A 17,851-nucleotide genomic window follows, 5' to 3' on the forward strand; every position below is an offset into this window, starting at 1 on the left:
GGGTGAAACCCCTGTGCCACGAGGAGCCTCCTGCTCTGTCCATCCCCATCTCATCCGTGCTCCCAAATCCCGATTTTCCAGGCTGGCTGGGTGTCCATGTCCATCCATCCATTCATTCCCAGCAGCAAATGCCTGATCATTTGCTGGGCTGTGCCTTGTGTATTTGTGGAGCAAGTGGCTGAGGTCTGGTTTTGTCTGGTTCAGCAAATTCCTATTTTATCCCCCCCACCCTAAATGTAGACCCCCAAAACAGAGGAGCAGGGATGGGGTGATGCTGCCACGAGGAGCCCAAGGGGCATTTAGTGTCAGGCTCTCCCTTCCCTGGATGTGAAGTGCTTGGCTGGTGGATCTGTGGTGGTTCTGGAGTCAGCTGGGAATGTTGCTGTGTGGTGGCTCAGTGAGCAGAGCCCTCAAATCCCCTTCTGTGCCTCAAAATCCCCTTCTGTGCCCTAAAATCCTGATCAGTTCCTGCTTGTGGCTGGATGCATTCCCTGTGGCTGGAATACACTCCCCGTGTGCATCCTGTGCTGCATGCCCAGACTCCAGCAGTGTCCAACCAGCATGTCTGAATATATGTATTTATACCTGAGTGTTTATAAATATATATATATGGAGAGAGTGGGGCGTGCCAGAGCGCTGAGTGCACACCTTTGGTACCTGCTGATAAATCAGAGTTGCTGATAAGGACGTGATGCGGTTTAGAGGACAAAAAAGGCTGTGAATTTGAGATTCTTGGCTGTGAGTGCTGGCTCGTGGTGCATGCTCCCTCCTCCAGCCTTTGGATCCCGCGGGATTCATTCCATGTCACACCTGGCTGTGGTGGAAACGTTCTTGCCCATGAATTATATAAATATAGATGAGAAAAGGTGATTGTAGAGCCTCTCCCGTAGAAGTAGAGCCCGTAGCGAGTAGCGCAGCCCTCCTTAGCGCCCGGTGTAAAATAAACCTCCTCTGACCGCAGGAGGGGACCAGGCAGCAGCAGAGCCCAAACGGGACAAACTCCCGTCCATCAATGACTTGGACAGCATTTTTGGCCCCGTGCCGTCCCCCAAATCTGCTGCTGCCACCGCGGAAGACAAGTGGGTCAATTTTTCCGATCAATCCCCGGAGAACGCGCCTCCGGAGCTGTCGCCCCGGGACAAAGCGCCGTCCCCGGCGGGCAGCCCGGCCAGCGCTCCGGCCGAGCCTCCCCGCCCGCTGCCCTCGCCGCTGCAGCTGGAAGACGCTCCCAAGAAGCTCCCCGAGCAGCCCCACCTTAAGGATGATTCCGCCGAGCCGGTCGCCTCTCCCAAAGATTTTGGGCCGGGCCAGAGAGGGACCCCGCCGCCCCCTCCGCCGCCCACCTACCGCGCGGTGGTGTCGTCCCCCGGACCCGGCGCCGGCACGGGAAGCGCCAGCGGTACGTGCTGAGCTCGGGTGTGCTGCCGTGTGGCCCTGGTGACCCTCCCGCCTGGCTGTGTCCCTCCGGCCGTGCCCTGCTGCCCGCCCGTGTCCTGCACCTCCCGTGTCCTCCTTTCCCGGAGCCCTTCCCGCACCAAACCGGGCGCGGGCTTCTTGTTGGTGGTGTTTGTTGTTGTTGTTGTTGTTGCTGCGGTTGTGTCCTCCGTGGGGATGGAATGGTTCGGGTAAATGGTCTGAGCGAGCCTCACATCAGGGTCGGGGTGATTGTTTTTATCGCATCCTCTCATCCGGTAATTCCCAGGTGGGAATGGTGCTCGGCTCTTCCTGGCTCTGGGTGTGGATGGGAGATGTGTTCTGGGCTGAACCTCTCCCCCGGGAGAAGCTGCTGGCTCTGCCTGCCCTCACCTGCTTAATTATAAATGTTCATTAAGGCAAATGAGCCAGGGAGGCTCGGCTTACTCGCACTCCTTGCCTGAGGAGCTGCAGCCTGAGCCTGCTCTTTTAGGGCCTGAGCCCAGCTCAGCCCTGTGCTCCCACCCTGCATCCACCAAAGGTGATTTTTGGGGGCAATCAGGGTCTTGAAGGAACCTGCACTGGTGGTGGGGTGGGAGTGCAGCCCCCCAGCTCCGTGTCTGACCCCTGCCACCTCCTGGTGGGAGCTGGGGGTTTGTGTCACTGCCCAGGGGATTTGTCACCTCCGGGAGGGTGCCCTGAGTGTGGCTGGTGCTGCAGATGTGGTTTTGCTTCAGTGCTGGTGGCTTTTCTGTGCTGGCCCGGGGGGTGGGCAGGGTCTCTGTGGGGGCTGGAACTTCTCCAGGAGCTTCCAGGAGCAGGAAACACCAGGATCCATCCTGCACTGCTTCTCCCAGCTGAGCACAGGATGGAGATATGCCAGGGCCCCCCTGTGGGGGTGGATGGATGGAGAAGCCTGGCCCAGAAGATCCACAGCCCTACTCCAGGAGCTGCCTCCTGTCTCAGTCTGGGCAGCAATGGGAAATGAATGAAAAAAGCCACACAAAAATGATGCAAATCCTCCAAAAGCTGCAGCAGGGTCTGCAGCACAGATCCTGTGCCTGTCCCACCCCTCCCACCTTTCCAAGGCTGGGTTTTGGGCGCTGTGGAGCAGAGCCACCCCAGGATCTCCTGCTGCCCTCAGAGCCTGTGGGTGTCACCAAGGCAGGGCTGGGACCTGTGTGGGGTCATGGTGGAAGGGCTGGGTTGGAAGGGATCTCAAAGCTCCTCTTGTTCCAACCCCCTTCCACCACCCCACACTGCTCCAAGGCCACCATTCCAGCAGATTTCTGATTCCATGCTGGTTTCCACATGCTCTCAGTTTCTGGTTTAGGAAATGTCCAGTCCCTGGATGGAAGCCACCATCTGGCTGGGATTTGGCTACCTGGTGGCCACAGAACCCTCCCCGACACTCAGTCCTGCAAGGTTATTTTCCCTCAATATTTCCTATTTTCTCTGGCTTTTCTTGGGATAAGGAAGGAAAAATTCAAACTTTGGTTCCCAAATTAGGCTTTGAAATAAAAGTGGCTTGAATTTTGGGGTTGTGCAGAGGAATGACTGGAATTTACTCCCTTTAAGCCAGGCCCTCTCTTGTCTGAGCCTGCTCTCCTTCACCTCTTCTTGTTTCTATAAATCCAGCTTTGATCTTTGCTTAATCTGAGTTATCACCCAAAGAACTCAGGAAATGATTCTCTTGTCAGTGGGAAATCATTAAGCTATCATCTCATCAGTCTGAGCCATGAGCTGCTGAGCTCTATGGAAGCTGGTGACAAACACTGGCTCAGCTATCCCGGCAATGAGCTCCGAGTTCCCTCCCATTCCTGCTGCCCTTCATGGCCTGGTGCCCCAGGTCTTGCTGGGCTTCTTCTGGAAGGAATTCCTGTGTGTGGAGTGAAGAAGGCTCCTGGCTCGCCCGTGAGGCATGTGTTGGCATTCCCATTTGGTCACAGAAATCCCCCTCTGCAGCAGGGTCTGTGTGAGCCCTGAGCTCAGCTCCCTTTTTCAGGAGCCTCTTCCAGCGGGTTGGGAGCTGTGTTGTGCTCCCAGTAAATCCCAGAATCTTCCTCTTCCACCCTTCCCCTCCTTTGCTGGGCCAAAGCTTTGCCCTGTGACGAGGATCTGTTGTATTTGTGGGGTGCCCCGTGGCAGGGAGGAGTGATGAATCTGACTCCATGTTTCAGAAGGTTAATTTATTATTTTATGATACTGTATTATAGTAAAGAATACTACACTAAACTATACTAAGGAATACAGAGAGGATACTGACAGAAGGTTAAGAAGATAACAAGGAAACTCGTGACGCTCTCCGGAGTCTCAATACAGCTTGACCCTGATTGGCCAATGAGTCAAAACAATTCACATGAAACCAATGAAACCATCCCCAGTTGGATAAACAATGTCTAAACACATTCCACATGTGAGCACAACACAGGAGAAGCAAACGAGATAATATTGTTTTCCTTTTTCTCTGAGGCTTCTCAACTTCCCAGGAGAAATCCTGGGCAAAGGGATTTTTCAGAAAATGTGACTGTGACAAGGATCCCTAACTCCCAGTTGTGCCAGCCCTGGAGCAGCGTTCCATCCATCATCCCATCCCTCCTGCCCGTGTTTTTGGGAAAGCTGTACAATGTCAATTTTGCAGAGAGAACCAGGCACAGAGCAGCCCCTGCCAGGAACCCACGGGCATCATCCCTCCTGGAACGTTCCACGCACAGCAGCTGGGCAGCTCTGGGTTGGGCAGAGCCCGCGGGCACTCACGGCTCCCGTTTGTTCCTTCCTCGCAGGTTCCTCGTCCCCGGCGCGGCCCGGCACGCCGCTGGCCCCGTGTGGCACTCCCCCGCCGCCGCCGCCCCGGCCCCCGTCCCGGCCCAAGCTGCCCCCGGGCAAGCCCCCCGTCAGCGATGTGGTACGTGGGCAGGGGCTGGGGGCATGGCAGGGCGGTGCCAGGGGCGGCGGGTGGCGTTCCCAGTCTGAAATGGGACAGCGGAGCAGGGCCGGCCGCGGTCACCGGGGCGGGCTGGGCTCCTCCGGGATCTGTGGATTCCCCGTGGGAAGGGCTGTGCCACCTCTGCTCTGCCAGCCTGGTGATGCCAACCACGGTGCTCAGTCAGGGCAAGGGCTGGGGTGGGAACGTGCCCCGGGAAGGGTCTGGGGGCAGAGCAGTTCCAGCCTCCCCAGGAGCGGTGCCAGCGCAGGACTGTCCTGTGTGCCACCCCACACTGCTCCAGGTAAGGCGTGAGGGCTTTGGGGTTGATGCTGATTTGGGTACAAAATGACCCCAAAGGATCCCTGAGGGCCTGGGGAGCTGGCACCTGGTGGGCACTGCTCCCTTCCCAATGCCCAGCCCATTCCATCCATGCCACAGCCCCTGGAGCTCCCACCCTCGGTGTGGATGGGTGGGAAACTCCACACTCACCCCCACAGTGGTGGGGATAATCTACTTTCCCAGCTCCAAGCTAAAATGCCTTTGGTACTAAAACAAACCAACTCATTCCAGTTTTTCCTCTGGGGCACCGGCAGGGCAGTCAGGAGGGTCCAGGCAGAATTTTATTTGTTTGATGCAAATGTTTCTGTTTGGATTTTCTTTAACTTTGTGTTGTTTTATGTTTCTCTCCAGTCCAGGCCTTTTAGCCCTCCCATCCACTCCTCCAGCCCTCCTCCGATAGCACCTTTAGCCCGTGCTGAAAGTACTTCTTCCATTTCTTCCACCAATTCCCTGAGTGCAGCCACCACTCCCACCGTTGGTAAACATGCACAGCACTGCTGTTCTTTCACCTTTCCTAATCCTCCAGTAATTCCTGAGGCCTTTTCATTCCCTAGGTTATTCCTTGGGGTGGATTCCTTAGTTTCCATCAGGGTTTGAAATGCTGAAAGGGATTTGAGGGGGGTGATGGATCAGGAGGGTGATGCTGTCAGGGAAATTTTTCCAAATGTTGTGGGAGATGGATGTTTGGTGAAAGTCAAGGGAATTGTAATAGAAAATGTGATGCTGGGCTGTAAATTGGGGCAAAATAAGCTTTTTTTGCAGGGGATGCTTGTGCCTGGAGGGGAGCGGGGCTGGAAGCCAGACCTTGGGATCCAGGGACATTAAATCTCTTGGAATGTCTTAAATTCACACTTGCCCTCAAAGTGGTAACAGAAAAAGGGTCTTGGAAAAGAAAGTGGCTCTTCCCAGCATGTCCTGGGGCAGAACCAAACGCTGCAGTTTTCCTGGGAAAAGTGGGGTTTGCCAAAACCCCGGGGCTGAGATGAGGAATGGGAATCGAGTCTGGCTGGCAGCTCCCAGCTCCAGGCGCTGGGTCCCCCCACGCCTCCCCCTCCATCCCTTCTGTCCCCTCCTGTCCCCTCTGTCCCTGCTGCCGGCGCTCCCCATCGTCCTCCTCCTCCATCCCTGGCTGCCAGCCCCTCGCTTCCTGCGGCTCCATCTCCTCCAGGATCACCTCCCTCCCTTGTCTTTTCTCCCCAACCCTCTGGAAAACCCGGCCTGGTGGGAGTTCCCGCGCGCTCGGCCGTTTGTCACCGCTGTCCCCGCGGGGAGCGGTGGCACTGCTGCCACCACCCCCCTGCAGCAGCCGGCAGGTGCCGGTGACGGCGCTGTCCCCGCGGTGCCGGTGGCACCGAGCCCTCCCCGTGGCTTTGCTGGAGTCTCGACTGCGTCTCCGTCCTGTTGTCACTTCACTCTCAGGTGTCGTAGGTGCCCGTGCCTGTTCCGGCTGCTGGTCACTGTCACAGCACCTGGCTGGAACAAATGTCACCAGGACAGCGAGCCCTGAGCGTCCCCTGTGCCTCTGGCAGTGGCCTTAGCAGTGCCTGAGGGCGCGGTGGCCACAGGGACACGGCGTTAGTGGAGGGGACAGCCAGGCTGAGGACAGGGACAGTCCCAGGGGCTGCGGGAGGCTGGGAAGGGCGATGGGAGCGAGCTGAGCTCTGCCACCCCAGCTCCCTCAGGCTCTCCATTTGGATTTCTTTTTTCTCTCATATTTTTGATGACTTAGTGACCTCCCCGTGCTGAGCAGAGGGATTGAGGTTGCTGGGCTGGGTGGGGAAGCTGGGGTCCCACATCCTCTATGGAGATTTCCTTGGAGCAGAGCCAAAATCGGGGCCCTGGTGTCACCCCTGACCGGGGAACTCCAAACAGGGCAGCCAGGAGGAGCATCCCAGATTTTGTAGGTGTTGCACTTCCAGCTCCATGCAGAGATTATGCTGAGTGGGAAGGGACCCGCAGGGATCATTGAGCCAACTCCTGCCCTGCACAGACACACAACAATCCCACCCTGTCCATCCCTGGCAGTGCTGTCCAAACGCTCCTGGAGCTCTGGCAGCCTCGGGGCTGGGACCATTCCCTGGACAGCCTGGGCAGTGCCAGCACCCTCTGGATGAGGAACCTTTTCTGCTGGCATCCAGCCTAAGCCCTAGGAAATGCTGGATGGGGCACAGGCAGAGACAGACGGGGTTTGGGGTCTGCTTTGGGACAGCGTCTCCTTGTCCCCACCGAGGCCAGGGCGGGCACTGGTGCTGGGTGAGCATCCAGGGAAACCTACAGCAGAGGAGGGACAAATTCCAATTCCCAAAGAGGAAAAGCTGGGCTGGGAGATGTGCAGGGAAGGGCAGGTCTGGGATCAGGGACCGCTGCAGGTCCTGGGGGGCTGGGACACCCCAGTCCAGCTGGGGCTGGAGTCTGGCTCCAGCACATTCCCCATCTCCCGTGCCCTGTGGCAAAGTCCCATGGAGTTTGTCTGGGAGCAGGGGCAGGGCTGCTCCATCCCCGTGTCCTCCGTGCTGTTCTGGTGTGCTTTCCTTGTTGGCTGCATGTCAGTCTGGACAATTCCTGGCACAGCAAGGAGCTCTTCGGTTCCCGTGTCGGTGCCCCTCCGTCATCTCTGTCTCTGCGTTGATACAAGTGTGCTGCTTGGTTTCACTTGGGATCCGTGTTTTCATTCTTTTTGTGCTCTTTTTTTTTCCTTTCTTTTCTTTTTCTTTTTTTTTTCTTTCTTTTTTTGTTTCCTTTGCGTTTCTTCTGCTTGTGTTATCAGAGGATGATGCTTTTATTGACAAACTGCCCGCGTTTGAAGGGCGCAGTGAAACGCCGGCAGGTACTGTACTAGCAGGGAATTGCCGAGAATTCCGCCTTCGGAGCGGCACCCACCGCTCGCAGCACCTTGCATGACAGTTTCTCAGCGACTCAAAGGACTTGGAGGTGGAAGGTTGGCACCTCCCGAATTCCAAAAGGTTCATTTAGCAGCTCCAGAAGCTGTTTGCCCCACGGCCCCCCTCCCGCCCTCACATCCCGAGTTATTCCAGCGTGGTGCCTCTGGAGGCGGCGGGAGCGCAGGGAGCTGGCTGTGATGGGAAGGGAAGGCTCCAGCTAGGATCCGCTGCTCTGTGTGCGTGTGTCCGGTTCTCTGCAAGTGTCGTGTCCTGAGATGCGAGAGCAAACAGCCACGTGTCACTGTCCCTGAGTGTCACTGCGGGGTGGCATGCGGAGCAGCATCCCGCCGGGAATGCTGAGGAGCGCCGGCACCGCTCCGCGCAGGCACAACCCGGAGCGCATGAGCCGACAAACCTCTTCTACCGCGGCCAAAAAAAAGCGAGAGCACCCCTGCAAACCGCTCACCCAGCGGGCAGAACGACTCTTCCAACTGGGCTTCCATAGCTTTGCTTCCCGCTTTCTGTCCCCCAGCCGGCGGCCGGTGTCACGCCCCTGTCCCTGCACGTGTGACCGCCCTGCAGCGCCTCGCCCCCTCCCCGTAGCGACATTAATGACCTGCTCTGTGACTCACACTGTGTCCTTCTCTCTCCCTCTCCTTAACCTTTCCCATCCCGCTTCAACTCCTGGCCATACAGAGAATGAACAGCCTTCCCTCGTTTGGTTTGACAGAGGAAAGTTTTATTTGACTTTCGAAGGTAAGTAGTGCAAAGCACAGCCGGTAACCGCTCGCTCCCCTTGCTCTCTCGCTCCCGGGGTTCCCTTCCAAGGCTCCATCCAATCCAGCTTTCCGGGCTCCATCCAACCCAGCTTCCCGTGCGGAATGCTATGGCTACTTAGATGACATCGCCAATCCGACCGGAATCCTTTTGATTTGATTTGGTTTGTGCCATTTGTCCCGCTGATCTGCTGATCTCTTTTTTTTTTTTTCCTCGTTCATTTCATTAAAAAAAAAAAAAAAAAAAATCCGACCCAAGCAAACCAAAAGCCCAAAGGAACATTGCGAATATTCCCAGGCGGAGGTGAAAACCAGGGAGCGGAGCCGCTTGCACTGCCGAGGAACCTGACCCTGCCAGCTCCCGGAGCTGGCTCTGGGCAATCCAAACCCCGAGGAGCCGCGTCCGCTGCCCCCTCCGCTTCTCCCGCCCCGCTGCTCGGCAGGAAGGGCTCCAGGATGGGATGCCCCGAGCCGGGCCAGGCTGTGCTGCTGGGGTGCTCGGCTGCAGGTGTTGGGTGTCCCTCGTGGATGAGGGGCGCTGGGGAGGGGAAAACCTCGGTTTGGGGCCGATGGCACCTTCTCCGAGCAGTGTCACATCCCAGAGCTCCCCGAGGCTTTGGGGGCAGCCTCGTCCCGCAGGCACGGAGCCAACATTTCCTTTTAACAGCAGAAGGAGAGGCAGGGGTTTGCCTGCAGCGGGGAGGGATTCCCGCGAATCCCAGGGAAGCACCTGCGAGCTGCTGTGGTGCCTGCAGGCAGAGCCGGGGGATGGTTCCGTGTGGGATTCCCAAAGTGTCCCCTCTTGCAAAGGAGGGGCCTGGGGTGGCACTGCCTGGCTGGGGAATGGCCCAGGATGGCACTGCCTGGCTGGGGAATGGCTCAGCAGTGGCCCAGGATGGCACTGCCTGGCTGGGGAATGGCTCAGCAGTGGCCCAGGATGGCACTGCCTGGCTGGGGAATGGCTCAGCAGTGGCCCAGGATGGCACTGCCTGGCATGGGCTCCTTGGGAACATGGAGCAAACCCATCCTGGTGACAGTGATGGCTGAGCAGCAGCAGAAGGCAGGGATCAAGGGGGTGACCAGGGGGTTTAGGTCCTTCCTTTCCTCCTTTTTTTGAGGTCCCCACTCTGACAATTCCCACTTTGATGTCACTGCTCCAAGGACATCTCCCAGTTTAGAGCCAGGAGAGGTCATGGAGGAGCTGCTTCCTCCTGGTGCTCGGGGCAGTTTTGCAGTTTCCACCCAAAATCCCTGTTTGGATTTCCTTTCTCAAGGGCTTGTTGGGAGCTCTGAGAAGAGCTGAGGACAGCAGGGACAGTGTTATCCCTGAGCAGGAATATTCCAGCTCCACATTCCCCCTGCTTCCTCCCTGCCCCTCGCTCAGTCCAACACCAGCGCTGCACGTTTGGTGCTTTTCCTGTGCCTTGGCATCTTAACCTTGTACTGGAACTCTTGGGCTTGGTTCTGGTGGTGTGAATGGTCTGGAGCTGGCGTGGGATTATCCCAGGAATGCCCCAGGATCATCCCACAGCCCAGCAAGGAGCTGTCTCGCTTCCACACGCTGGATTTCCTCATTGAGCTCTAAATGTTTAAGCCCAGCTTGAAAAGAAAAAAAATATAAACTTCACGTGCAGGGAAGTGAGAGGAGATCTGCTGAGTTTGGTGTCTGGAACCCAGGGCGTGGAATGCCAGAAGGGAAATTATGGTTTCTTTCTGGACTTGGCTGGGTTTCTTGTGGCAAGATCCCCGTGCTTGATGAACGTGGGGCAGTTTGTCCCTGTGTGGAAGGAGATGTGGTGATGCTCTCATGTTCTGGGATCCCTGACTACTCCACAGCTGCATTTTCCACCTTTTTTGTGGGGAAAAATAAGGCAAATTAAGCTGGTCTGCTGCTTATGGCTGGATCCAAAGCTCCATAAAGTGGATTTATTTTTTTTCTCTGTTACTATCAGGTCATTTGTGTAAATGAAATGTTTATAAAAATGACTTTTGAAGCAGGAGCTGAAAAGGCAGGTTTGGGGTGGAACTGTGCCACAGCAACTCTCTCAGGTTTCTGGACAATAATTGCAATGCTTATATTAGTTTATACTTTTATTTTTTAGTGAAAACATGAGTGTAAAAATTAATTTATTGCCAGACCCATGAAGAGAAGGATTTATGGATTCATGAGGGAAGAGTGGAGGGAACCAAGAACCCCAATTCCACCCACATGACCTTCAGACTATTAGAAATGAGGATGTTTTGCTGTTGTTGCTGCTCAGATGGACTCACATTCCCACATCCCAGCTGAGCCTGGGGATCCAGGAGATCTCCCTGGTTATTCCTGATTTTTCATCCTGGAGAATCAAGGATGCAGATGCAGAGGGACAGAGGGAAAAGGAGAGATGAAAGATGAGACTAGTGGGTGCTGTGGCAGACCCCTGGCCCACGTTCCATGGCCTGGTGCAGGGTCCAGGCTAAGCTGAGCTGGAATTTGTGCATTTGGGGAGTGCATTCTCCAAGGAATGATGATTCCATTGCCAAGCCCTTTCTTGTGCCTTCCCTAGGAGCCGAGCCTGAGGCTCCTCTGCTGGTTGGCACCTCCTCCATAGCCAGACTTTGTGGGTGTTTTTAGATCCCATCTGGTGAGGGCACACCTTGAGTGCTGTGTCCAGTTTTGCCCCCTCAGTTTGGGAAGGACAGTGAGACACTCGAGAGTGTCCAGAGGGGACAATGAGGCTGGAGAGGGGCTGGGAACACAAACCCTGTGAGGAACCCCTGAGGGAGCTGGGGGTGCTCAGCCTGGAGAAAAGGAGGCTCAGGGCTGCCCTCATCACTCTCACAGCTCCTGAAAGGGGCCTGTGCTCAGCTGGGGCTGGGCTCTTTCTGCAGCAGCACTGACACAGCCAGAGCACACAGCCTCGAGCTGCACCAAGGGAAATACAGGTTGGATAGCAGGAAAAAGCTTTTTCCAGAAAGGTGATAAAGTTCTGGAATGGCTGCCCAGGGAGGTGGTGGAGTCCCCATGCCTGGGTGTGTTTAACAAAGCCTGGATGTGGCACTGGGTGCCAGGGTTGAGTTGGGGTGTTGGGGCTGGGTGGGACTCAATGATCTTGGAGGTCTCTTCCAACCTGGTGATTCTGTGATTCTGTGAATCCTGTGATTCTGGGAATTCTGTGAATTTCCAGGGGGGTGCAGTGGGAATGTCCCACTGCCAGGATATTGGCTGTGTTTGATGCTCTGAGGAGTCATTGCCGTGGGTAGGGAGCAAGGATTTGCTCCCAGTGGTGTCTTTGGGAAGGATTTTTAGAAAATGTGTTGACCTGCATGGCCCCTCAGTCATGGAGTTCTGGGGTGCAGTGTCCTGTGGTTTTGGGGACCATGCCCTCATCTGGAACTGTGTCTGTTCTTCAGTGGGAATTCCACCAAGGAATCCCTGATGGATATCCTGGGCTGTGGCCTCAGAGCAGGAGGCTCTGGGCTCGTTAGGATAATGAATGTGTGTGTGGCCATGGCTCTGGTGTGTGTGGGTGAGGTGTTCCAGGAACAGCAGGACCCACTCCCTGAGCGCCCCCATCCCGGCTGCAGCTGCAATCCCTGATCCCCCCGGGGGTGGCACCGAGAGGGACACGTGTGGCTGCATCAGTGTTTGACACTTTTAGGCTGCATTAGGCACTGGAAGGGAAAATCCCTCATCTGTGCCTCCAGGAAAGAGCACTTAGGATTGATCCATTAACGTGGGTGCCTCGGGGAGGTGTGAGGGTTCCTCCCCGCTGGTGGAAACCATCATTTCTCCCATTAATGTACCCAAACTCAAAGTGTGATTGAAGTGACAGAAGGGCTTCCCCCAGGGGATGTTGCAAATCCCAATTTCCTGCTCCCAAACCCCTGTTTATTCCCTGGGGCAGTAGCAGAGGAAGAAGGGAAGGGACCATTTCTGAGGATGGCCCAAGCAGAAGAGCTCACCAGGAACGTGACACGTTTTGCTCAGCTTTGCTTCTCCCTTATCCTCTGCCTGTGGAAGTGCTGCCCTTCCTGGGGCTGCTGTTGGAATTCCTGTGGCTTTGGAATTCCTACAGCTTTGGCTGGAGCTGGCAGGTGTTCGTGTCCTCCGAGCAAAGCCCAGGCTGGATCTGTCCCCCTTTCCACCCGCCTGGCAGGATGGTGATGGACTGAGGGGATCCCTGGATAAGCTGCCCCTCTGGAGTCCTTTGCTGTTCCTTTTTAGCAGATTTGAGGCAAAATAATCCTCATGCTTCACCCGGTGTACAGGATGTGGTATTTAAAAAAGGTTCCAAAATGGTGCATTGCAGGAAATGGATGAGGCTGAAGGGCGGTGCCAGGGCAGGGAGTGACCTCTCCAGGATTTTTTGGGTGTCTGTGGGATCAACACCTTGGACATCTGGGCTGATCTTTGGATACTTTCCATGGGGAAGAGGTGTGGGCTTGGCTGTGCCAACCCTTTGGTGGTGGGCACAGGACTTAAGGTCCCTCAGAGGATTTCCAGCACACCTGGAGCTCCTGAGGAGCACTTGCAGTGATGACTTCATCCTCAAATGTCTTTTGGAAACAACAATTCCTGGCCAGCAAAGGGAAACCTGTGTGTGATCCTGCAGGGCTGAGTTATTTTAGAGCCTGGCAAGTGTACAAGGATGCACAGCAACACCAAGGCAAGCTTTTCCCTTTCCCAAATCACGGAATCCTAGAATGGTTTGGTTTGGAAAGAACCTTAAATCTCAGCTCGTTCCAGCTTGTTCCAGCTTCCACTATCCCAGGTGGCTCCTGTCCAAGCTGGCCTTGGACACTTCCAGGGATCCAGGGACAGCCACAGTTTCTCTGGACAAGCTGTGCCAGAGCCTCTGTTTTTCCAAGTTTCTGATGATTTGCAGATTTCTCGTCAGGCACTGAGGGTTTCGTGGAGCGAGCGGGGTGTGGAGGATGCTCCAGGCATCCGCAGGGCAGGAGAGGAGAGCAGAGCAGAGTGTGCCAGGGATTGTAGCAACCCCCTCAGCTCAGGGGGACATCAGGGGGACACTGCCAACACCACCCCGATCCCCAGGGTGACACAATGAACCCCCCAGCCCCTTGTTGCGGGCCCCAAAAAGCGACTGCAAAAACTGTCATGCAAAGCCTGCCGTGAGGCAGCCCCGCATGCTGCTCCCACCTGGCCTCCTCCATCCTTTTCTTTGCTTGCTTTCGGCAGCGCGGCGGGGGCAGAGATCATTTCCCAAACGTTTTAAAGCCTCATCCGAAGCCTGGGGGGTTCTGGTGATTCTTTGCCCATGGAGTCAGGCTGGGGGCACGGCGAGGTGCCCGGCAGGTGCCAAGGGGGGTTCTTTGCTCTGTTTCAGGCTCATCACGGGGCCCCAGCCCCCTGACCATGGGGGCACAGGACACCCTGCCCGTGGCCGCCGCCTTCACCGAAACGGTCAACGCGTACTTCAAAGGGGCTGACCCCAACAAGTAGGTGCTGACCCCGGGGGTGTCCCTGCCGTGGGGACAGTGCGGGGCATGAGGGGTTTGTCAGGGATGAGCAGGGCACTGAGGCCTTCCTCTGGCTCTGGTCCAGGGGGTTTTCCAGATGCTTTCTGTCCCAGCTGGGCAGCCACAAACTGATGCCTTGTGCAGGCTGCCCCAAAGCAGAGGCTGGGCAGAGTTCCAGAATAAAGCAGGGATTTATTCCAAGGATCTCCTCCATGGATCCACCTTGGGCAGCACCCAAGATGAACCAAAATGGCCCCAAAATGCACGGCCGGGCATGGGCTCTGTCCCTGGGATCAGTTCTGCTCCATTTGCACCTTGCAGTTCATTGTCCCATTCCAGCTTTAGCCCCTGCAGTCCCACTCTGCTTGTTTTTCTCTCTCCAGCCCACGGGGTTTGTGCTCTGGGGCTGAGATTTGGATCATTTGTCCTTGGTGCCCAGCTGGAGCAGGAATTGTTTTGTCTCCCTGCTCTGTGCACAGAGCTCAGCATCCCCTGATGTGAAGCTCAGACCCACACACTAAAGCAGCACAGAATGTGAAAATATAAAGCTAAACCTGAGGCATCAGGACAGGAGGTGATGTGGTCTGGGGTGTCCAGGGGCAGGACACTGCTGTGGTGCCCCACTTAAAACTGTCCCTGCTGTGAGAAAGGGAGGTGAGGACTTTGTGTGAGGAATCTCAGAGAGCAGCACAGGAAGGGTGGCAGGGGGGCTGCAGCCTTTCCCTCCCGTGCCTGGCCAAAACAGGATGGCATTCCAATAGAAACCTGGAGGGGTTTCCCACCTATGTTTTAAGACCCTCTAATAGATAAAACCCAAAAGGGAAGACCAAAGACAAATTAATTTCGCTGAAATTCTGAATGACAGCAAAAATAAGAAGCTTCAAACAGGGTTTATTTAAGAAGATCCCTTTCAGCCCTTGTGCTGTTTCTGCTCTCTCTGAGGCCACCAGGGGCTCAGATGTGTCGGGTGGGGAGGGGGGACTGTCCCCACACCATCCATGGTGCCAGCCCCCCCTCGCTGCTGCATTTTGAGCCCCCTTTGCTCCTCCTGGCTCTCTGTGCTGCAGGTGCATCGTGAAGATCACGGGGGAGATGGTGCTGTCCTTCCCGGCGGGCATCACCCGACACTTTGCCAACAACCCCGCCCCGGCCGTGCTCACCTTCCGCGTGCTCAACTTCAACAGGCTGGAGCACGTGCTGCCAAACCCCCAGCTCCTCTGCTGGTGAGCATTCCCAGCAGCATCCCAGGGGAGGCCGGCATTCCGGGAAAATGGGGGTGTTTGCAGAAATACATGGCCTGAAGTGTCTTCCTTGGGAGATGCACTGATTGTGGGAGTGAAACTCTCAAACACTCAAATACCCGATGAAATCCCAGAATGGTTTGGGTTGATAGATCATCAGGATTATCCTGGTATCAGGATTATCCCATGGGCAGGGACACCTCCCACTGTCCCAGGCTGCTCCCAGCCCCAATGTCCAGCCTGGCCTTGGACACTGCCAGGGATCCAGGGCAGCCCCAGCTGCTCTGGGCACCTGTGCCAGGGCCTGCCCACCCTGCCAGGAACAATTCCCAATTCCCAATGTCCCATCCATCCCTGCCTTCTGGCACTGGCAGCCATTCCCTGTGTCCTGTCCCTCCATCCCTGTCCCCAGTCCCTCTGCAGCTCTCCTGGAGCCCCTCCAGGCCCTGCCAGGGGCTCTGAGCTCTCCCTGGATCCTTCTCCTCTCCAGGGGAGCACCCCCAGGTGTCCCAGCCTGGCTCCAGAGGGGCTCCAGCCCTGCAGCAGCCCCATGGGTTCCTCTGGGCTCTCTCCAGCAGCTCCAGGTGCTGCTGATGCTGTCCCCAGGGCTGGGGCAGCTCTGCAGGTGGGGACTCACCTGGGAGGAGCAGAGGGGCAGAATCCCCCCTTTGCTGCTGCCCACACTGGGGGATCAGCCCAGGACAGGGGGGTTTTGAATCCCAGCACAGATGGATCAGGAGAAGCCAGAGCTGGGTGGGAGGGAGCCAGTGTTCCTCTGGAGGTGGGATTGAGGGCAGACCCTGTGCTGTGCAGAACAGCCCTCTCCTGCCCAGGCAGGTTATCCAAAGGGTTCCTTCTCCTCTGTGCAGTGACAACGTGCAGAGTGACTCCAACTCCAAGGAGTTCTGGGTCAACATGCCAAATCTGATGACTCACCTAAAGAAGGTATCGGAACAGAAACCTCAAGCCACCTATTACAATGTGGATATGCTCAAATACCAGGTAGGGGTTTTTTTGTGAGATAAAACTGTGGGGGAAAAAAAAAAGTGTGCTGATTATGGCTGTAAAAAATGGTAAATGTAAAATACAAAATGGTAAATGTGAAAAATGGTGTTTCCCTAGTGCAGAGTGGAGCTAATGTGAGGTGGGGGCTTGTTGTCCCACTGTCCCTTCTGTGTGGCACTGGGTTGTCTGGCTTTAAGCCCAGTACTAAATTCAGGGGGAATTCAAGGTCTTGCCTCCAAGTGCGATGTCCGCGTCTGTAAAATGGGATTTCTCCCTTCAGCCCTACGGAAACTAAATGTTTTTTCTGTCATTTTGGAAGGTGTCTGCCCAGGGTATTCAGTCTACTCCATTAAACCTTGCAGTGAGCTGGCGGTGTGACCCTGCAAGCACTGACCTGCGCATCGACTACAAATACAATACAGAGGCAATGACCACGCCTGTAGCTCTAAACAACGTCCAGTTCCTCGTCCCCGTCGACGGAGGAGTAACCAAACTTCAAGCTGTGCTTCCTCCTGCTGTCTGGTAGGGATTGCTCATCCTGCCCCTGCCCAGAATCCCCATCCTGCTGCAGGAGGGTCTGTGAGTGGGAGCTGGGGACACGATGGGGACCCAAACCTACCCTCCTCTTGTAGGAGGAAAGGTTTAACCGCACTCTGATTCCCTTTCTCTTGCCATTCCCACAAGAAAATGGTCAGAGATGAAGGGACACGTGCAGGCAGCAGAGCATCAGCCCTTATTTTGTGTTTTGGCTGTTTTACCCAGGGTCTAGAGGGATGCACAGGCAGGCCCTGGCACAGGGTGCCCAGAGCAGCTGTGGCTGCCCCTGGATCCATGGAATGTCCAAGGCCAGGCTGGGCATTGGGGCTGGGAGCACCTGGGACAGTGGGAGGTGTCCCTGCCATGGCAGGGGTGGCACTGGGATGAGTTTTAAGGTCCCTTCCAACCCAAGCAGTCTGGGATTCTGGGATTCATGGAAGGATGTGTGGCTGTCGCTGCCATAGGCACTGGCACATTTCCATGTCTCTTGCTCACCTGCAATCCTCATAACAATCATACAAATATTTTGTTTGGAAAAGCCTTCTAAGACTACAAAGTCCAACCATGACTTGAACTTTCACTTGCTGTGAAACCCAAATCCAAGCTCCCAGAATTGCTGCTCCAGAGAGCAGCACCAGAGTAGTTCCTCACCCCACCATTAGCCTTGAGCAAAATTCAAATTACTCCTTGGCAATTTCTTGATTCCTACAGAAATGCTCTTCTCCATGTGTTTGCAGGAATGCTGAACAGCAAAGGATATTGTGGAAGATCCCCGATATCTCCCAGAAGTCAGAAAACGGAGGTAATCCTGCAAATATGCACGTCATTATCTCGGAATCCTTCAGGCAGGCATGGACCCGCTGAGGGTGCCAGCACAGGAGCCCAGACACTTGGGTTCCTGCTGGGGCTTGCTGGGGACAAAGCAATTTAATTTTGGAGCTTAAAAAGCAGGGCTAAGTGCCACCAGCGCTGCTTTGCCAGCCACGTTGGCATCCTGAGGGGCATTCACACACCGGGCTGGGATGTGGTGGGGCGCCAAGTCCTCGGCTCCCCTCTGAGGGAGGCTGAGGCCCCGCTGGGTGGTCACTGTCTCCCACAGGAGGTTTTCCAGGTGGAGCGCTGTTCCTAGCGCTGGGATGTGTGAAAGGCCAAACGCTGCTGGGCGGGTGGGGGGTTTGGCTGTGCCCGCCCGGGGATGCTGCGGCTGGGGTGGCGCTTTGGCCGTGCCCCGTCCGTGCCGGGATGCTCCGAGTGCCCCTCTCTCGGCGC

The 17,851-nt window shown here is 56.0% G+C and overlaps 1 protein-coding gene across 1 annotated transcript in view; it reads left to right on the forward strand.

The window, feature by feature from the left end:
- Positions 1 to 17,851, forward strand: part of LOC118689411 (SH3-containing GRB2-like protein 3-interacting protein 1) — a 53,213-nt gene that overhangs the window by 29,479 nt on the left and 5,883 nt on the right. Inside the window, exons 14-22 of the mRNA XM_036387664.2 lie at positions 962 to 1,399; positions 4,197 to 4,318; positions 5,030 to 5,156; positions 8,257 to 8,316; positions 13,667 to 13,778; positions 14,867 to 15,022; positions 15,910 to 16,042; positions 16,365 to 16,567; positions 17,320 to 17,384. Coding sequence (XP_036243557.1) covers positions 962 to 1,399; positions 4,197 to 4,318; positions 5,030 to 5,156; positions 8,257 to 8,316; positions 13,667 to 13,778; positions 14,867 to 15,022; positions 15,910 to 16,042; positions 16,365 to 16,567; positions 17,320 to 17,384 — 1,416 coding nt within the window. The remainder of the gene's footprint in view (positions 1 to 961; positions 1,400 to 4,196; positions 4,319 to 5,029; positions 5,157 to 8,256; positions 8,317 to 13,666; positions 13,779 to 14,866; positions 15,023 to 15,909; positions 16,043 to 16,364; positions 16,568 to 17,319; positions 17,385 to 17,851) is intronic.

The sequence above is a fragment of the Molothrus ater genome, chromosome 9 (genome assembly GCF_012460135.2).
Source record: "Molothrus ater isolate BHLD 08-10-18 breed brown headed cowbird chromosome 9, BPBGC_Mater_1.1, whole genome shotgun sequence".
Lineage (NCBI taxonomy): Eukaryota > Metazoa > Chordata > Aves > Passeriformes > Icteridae > Molothrus > Molothrus ater.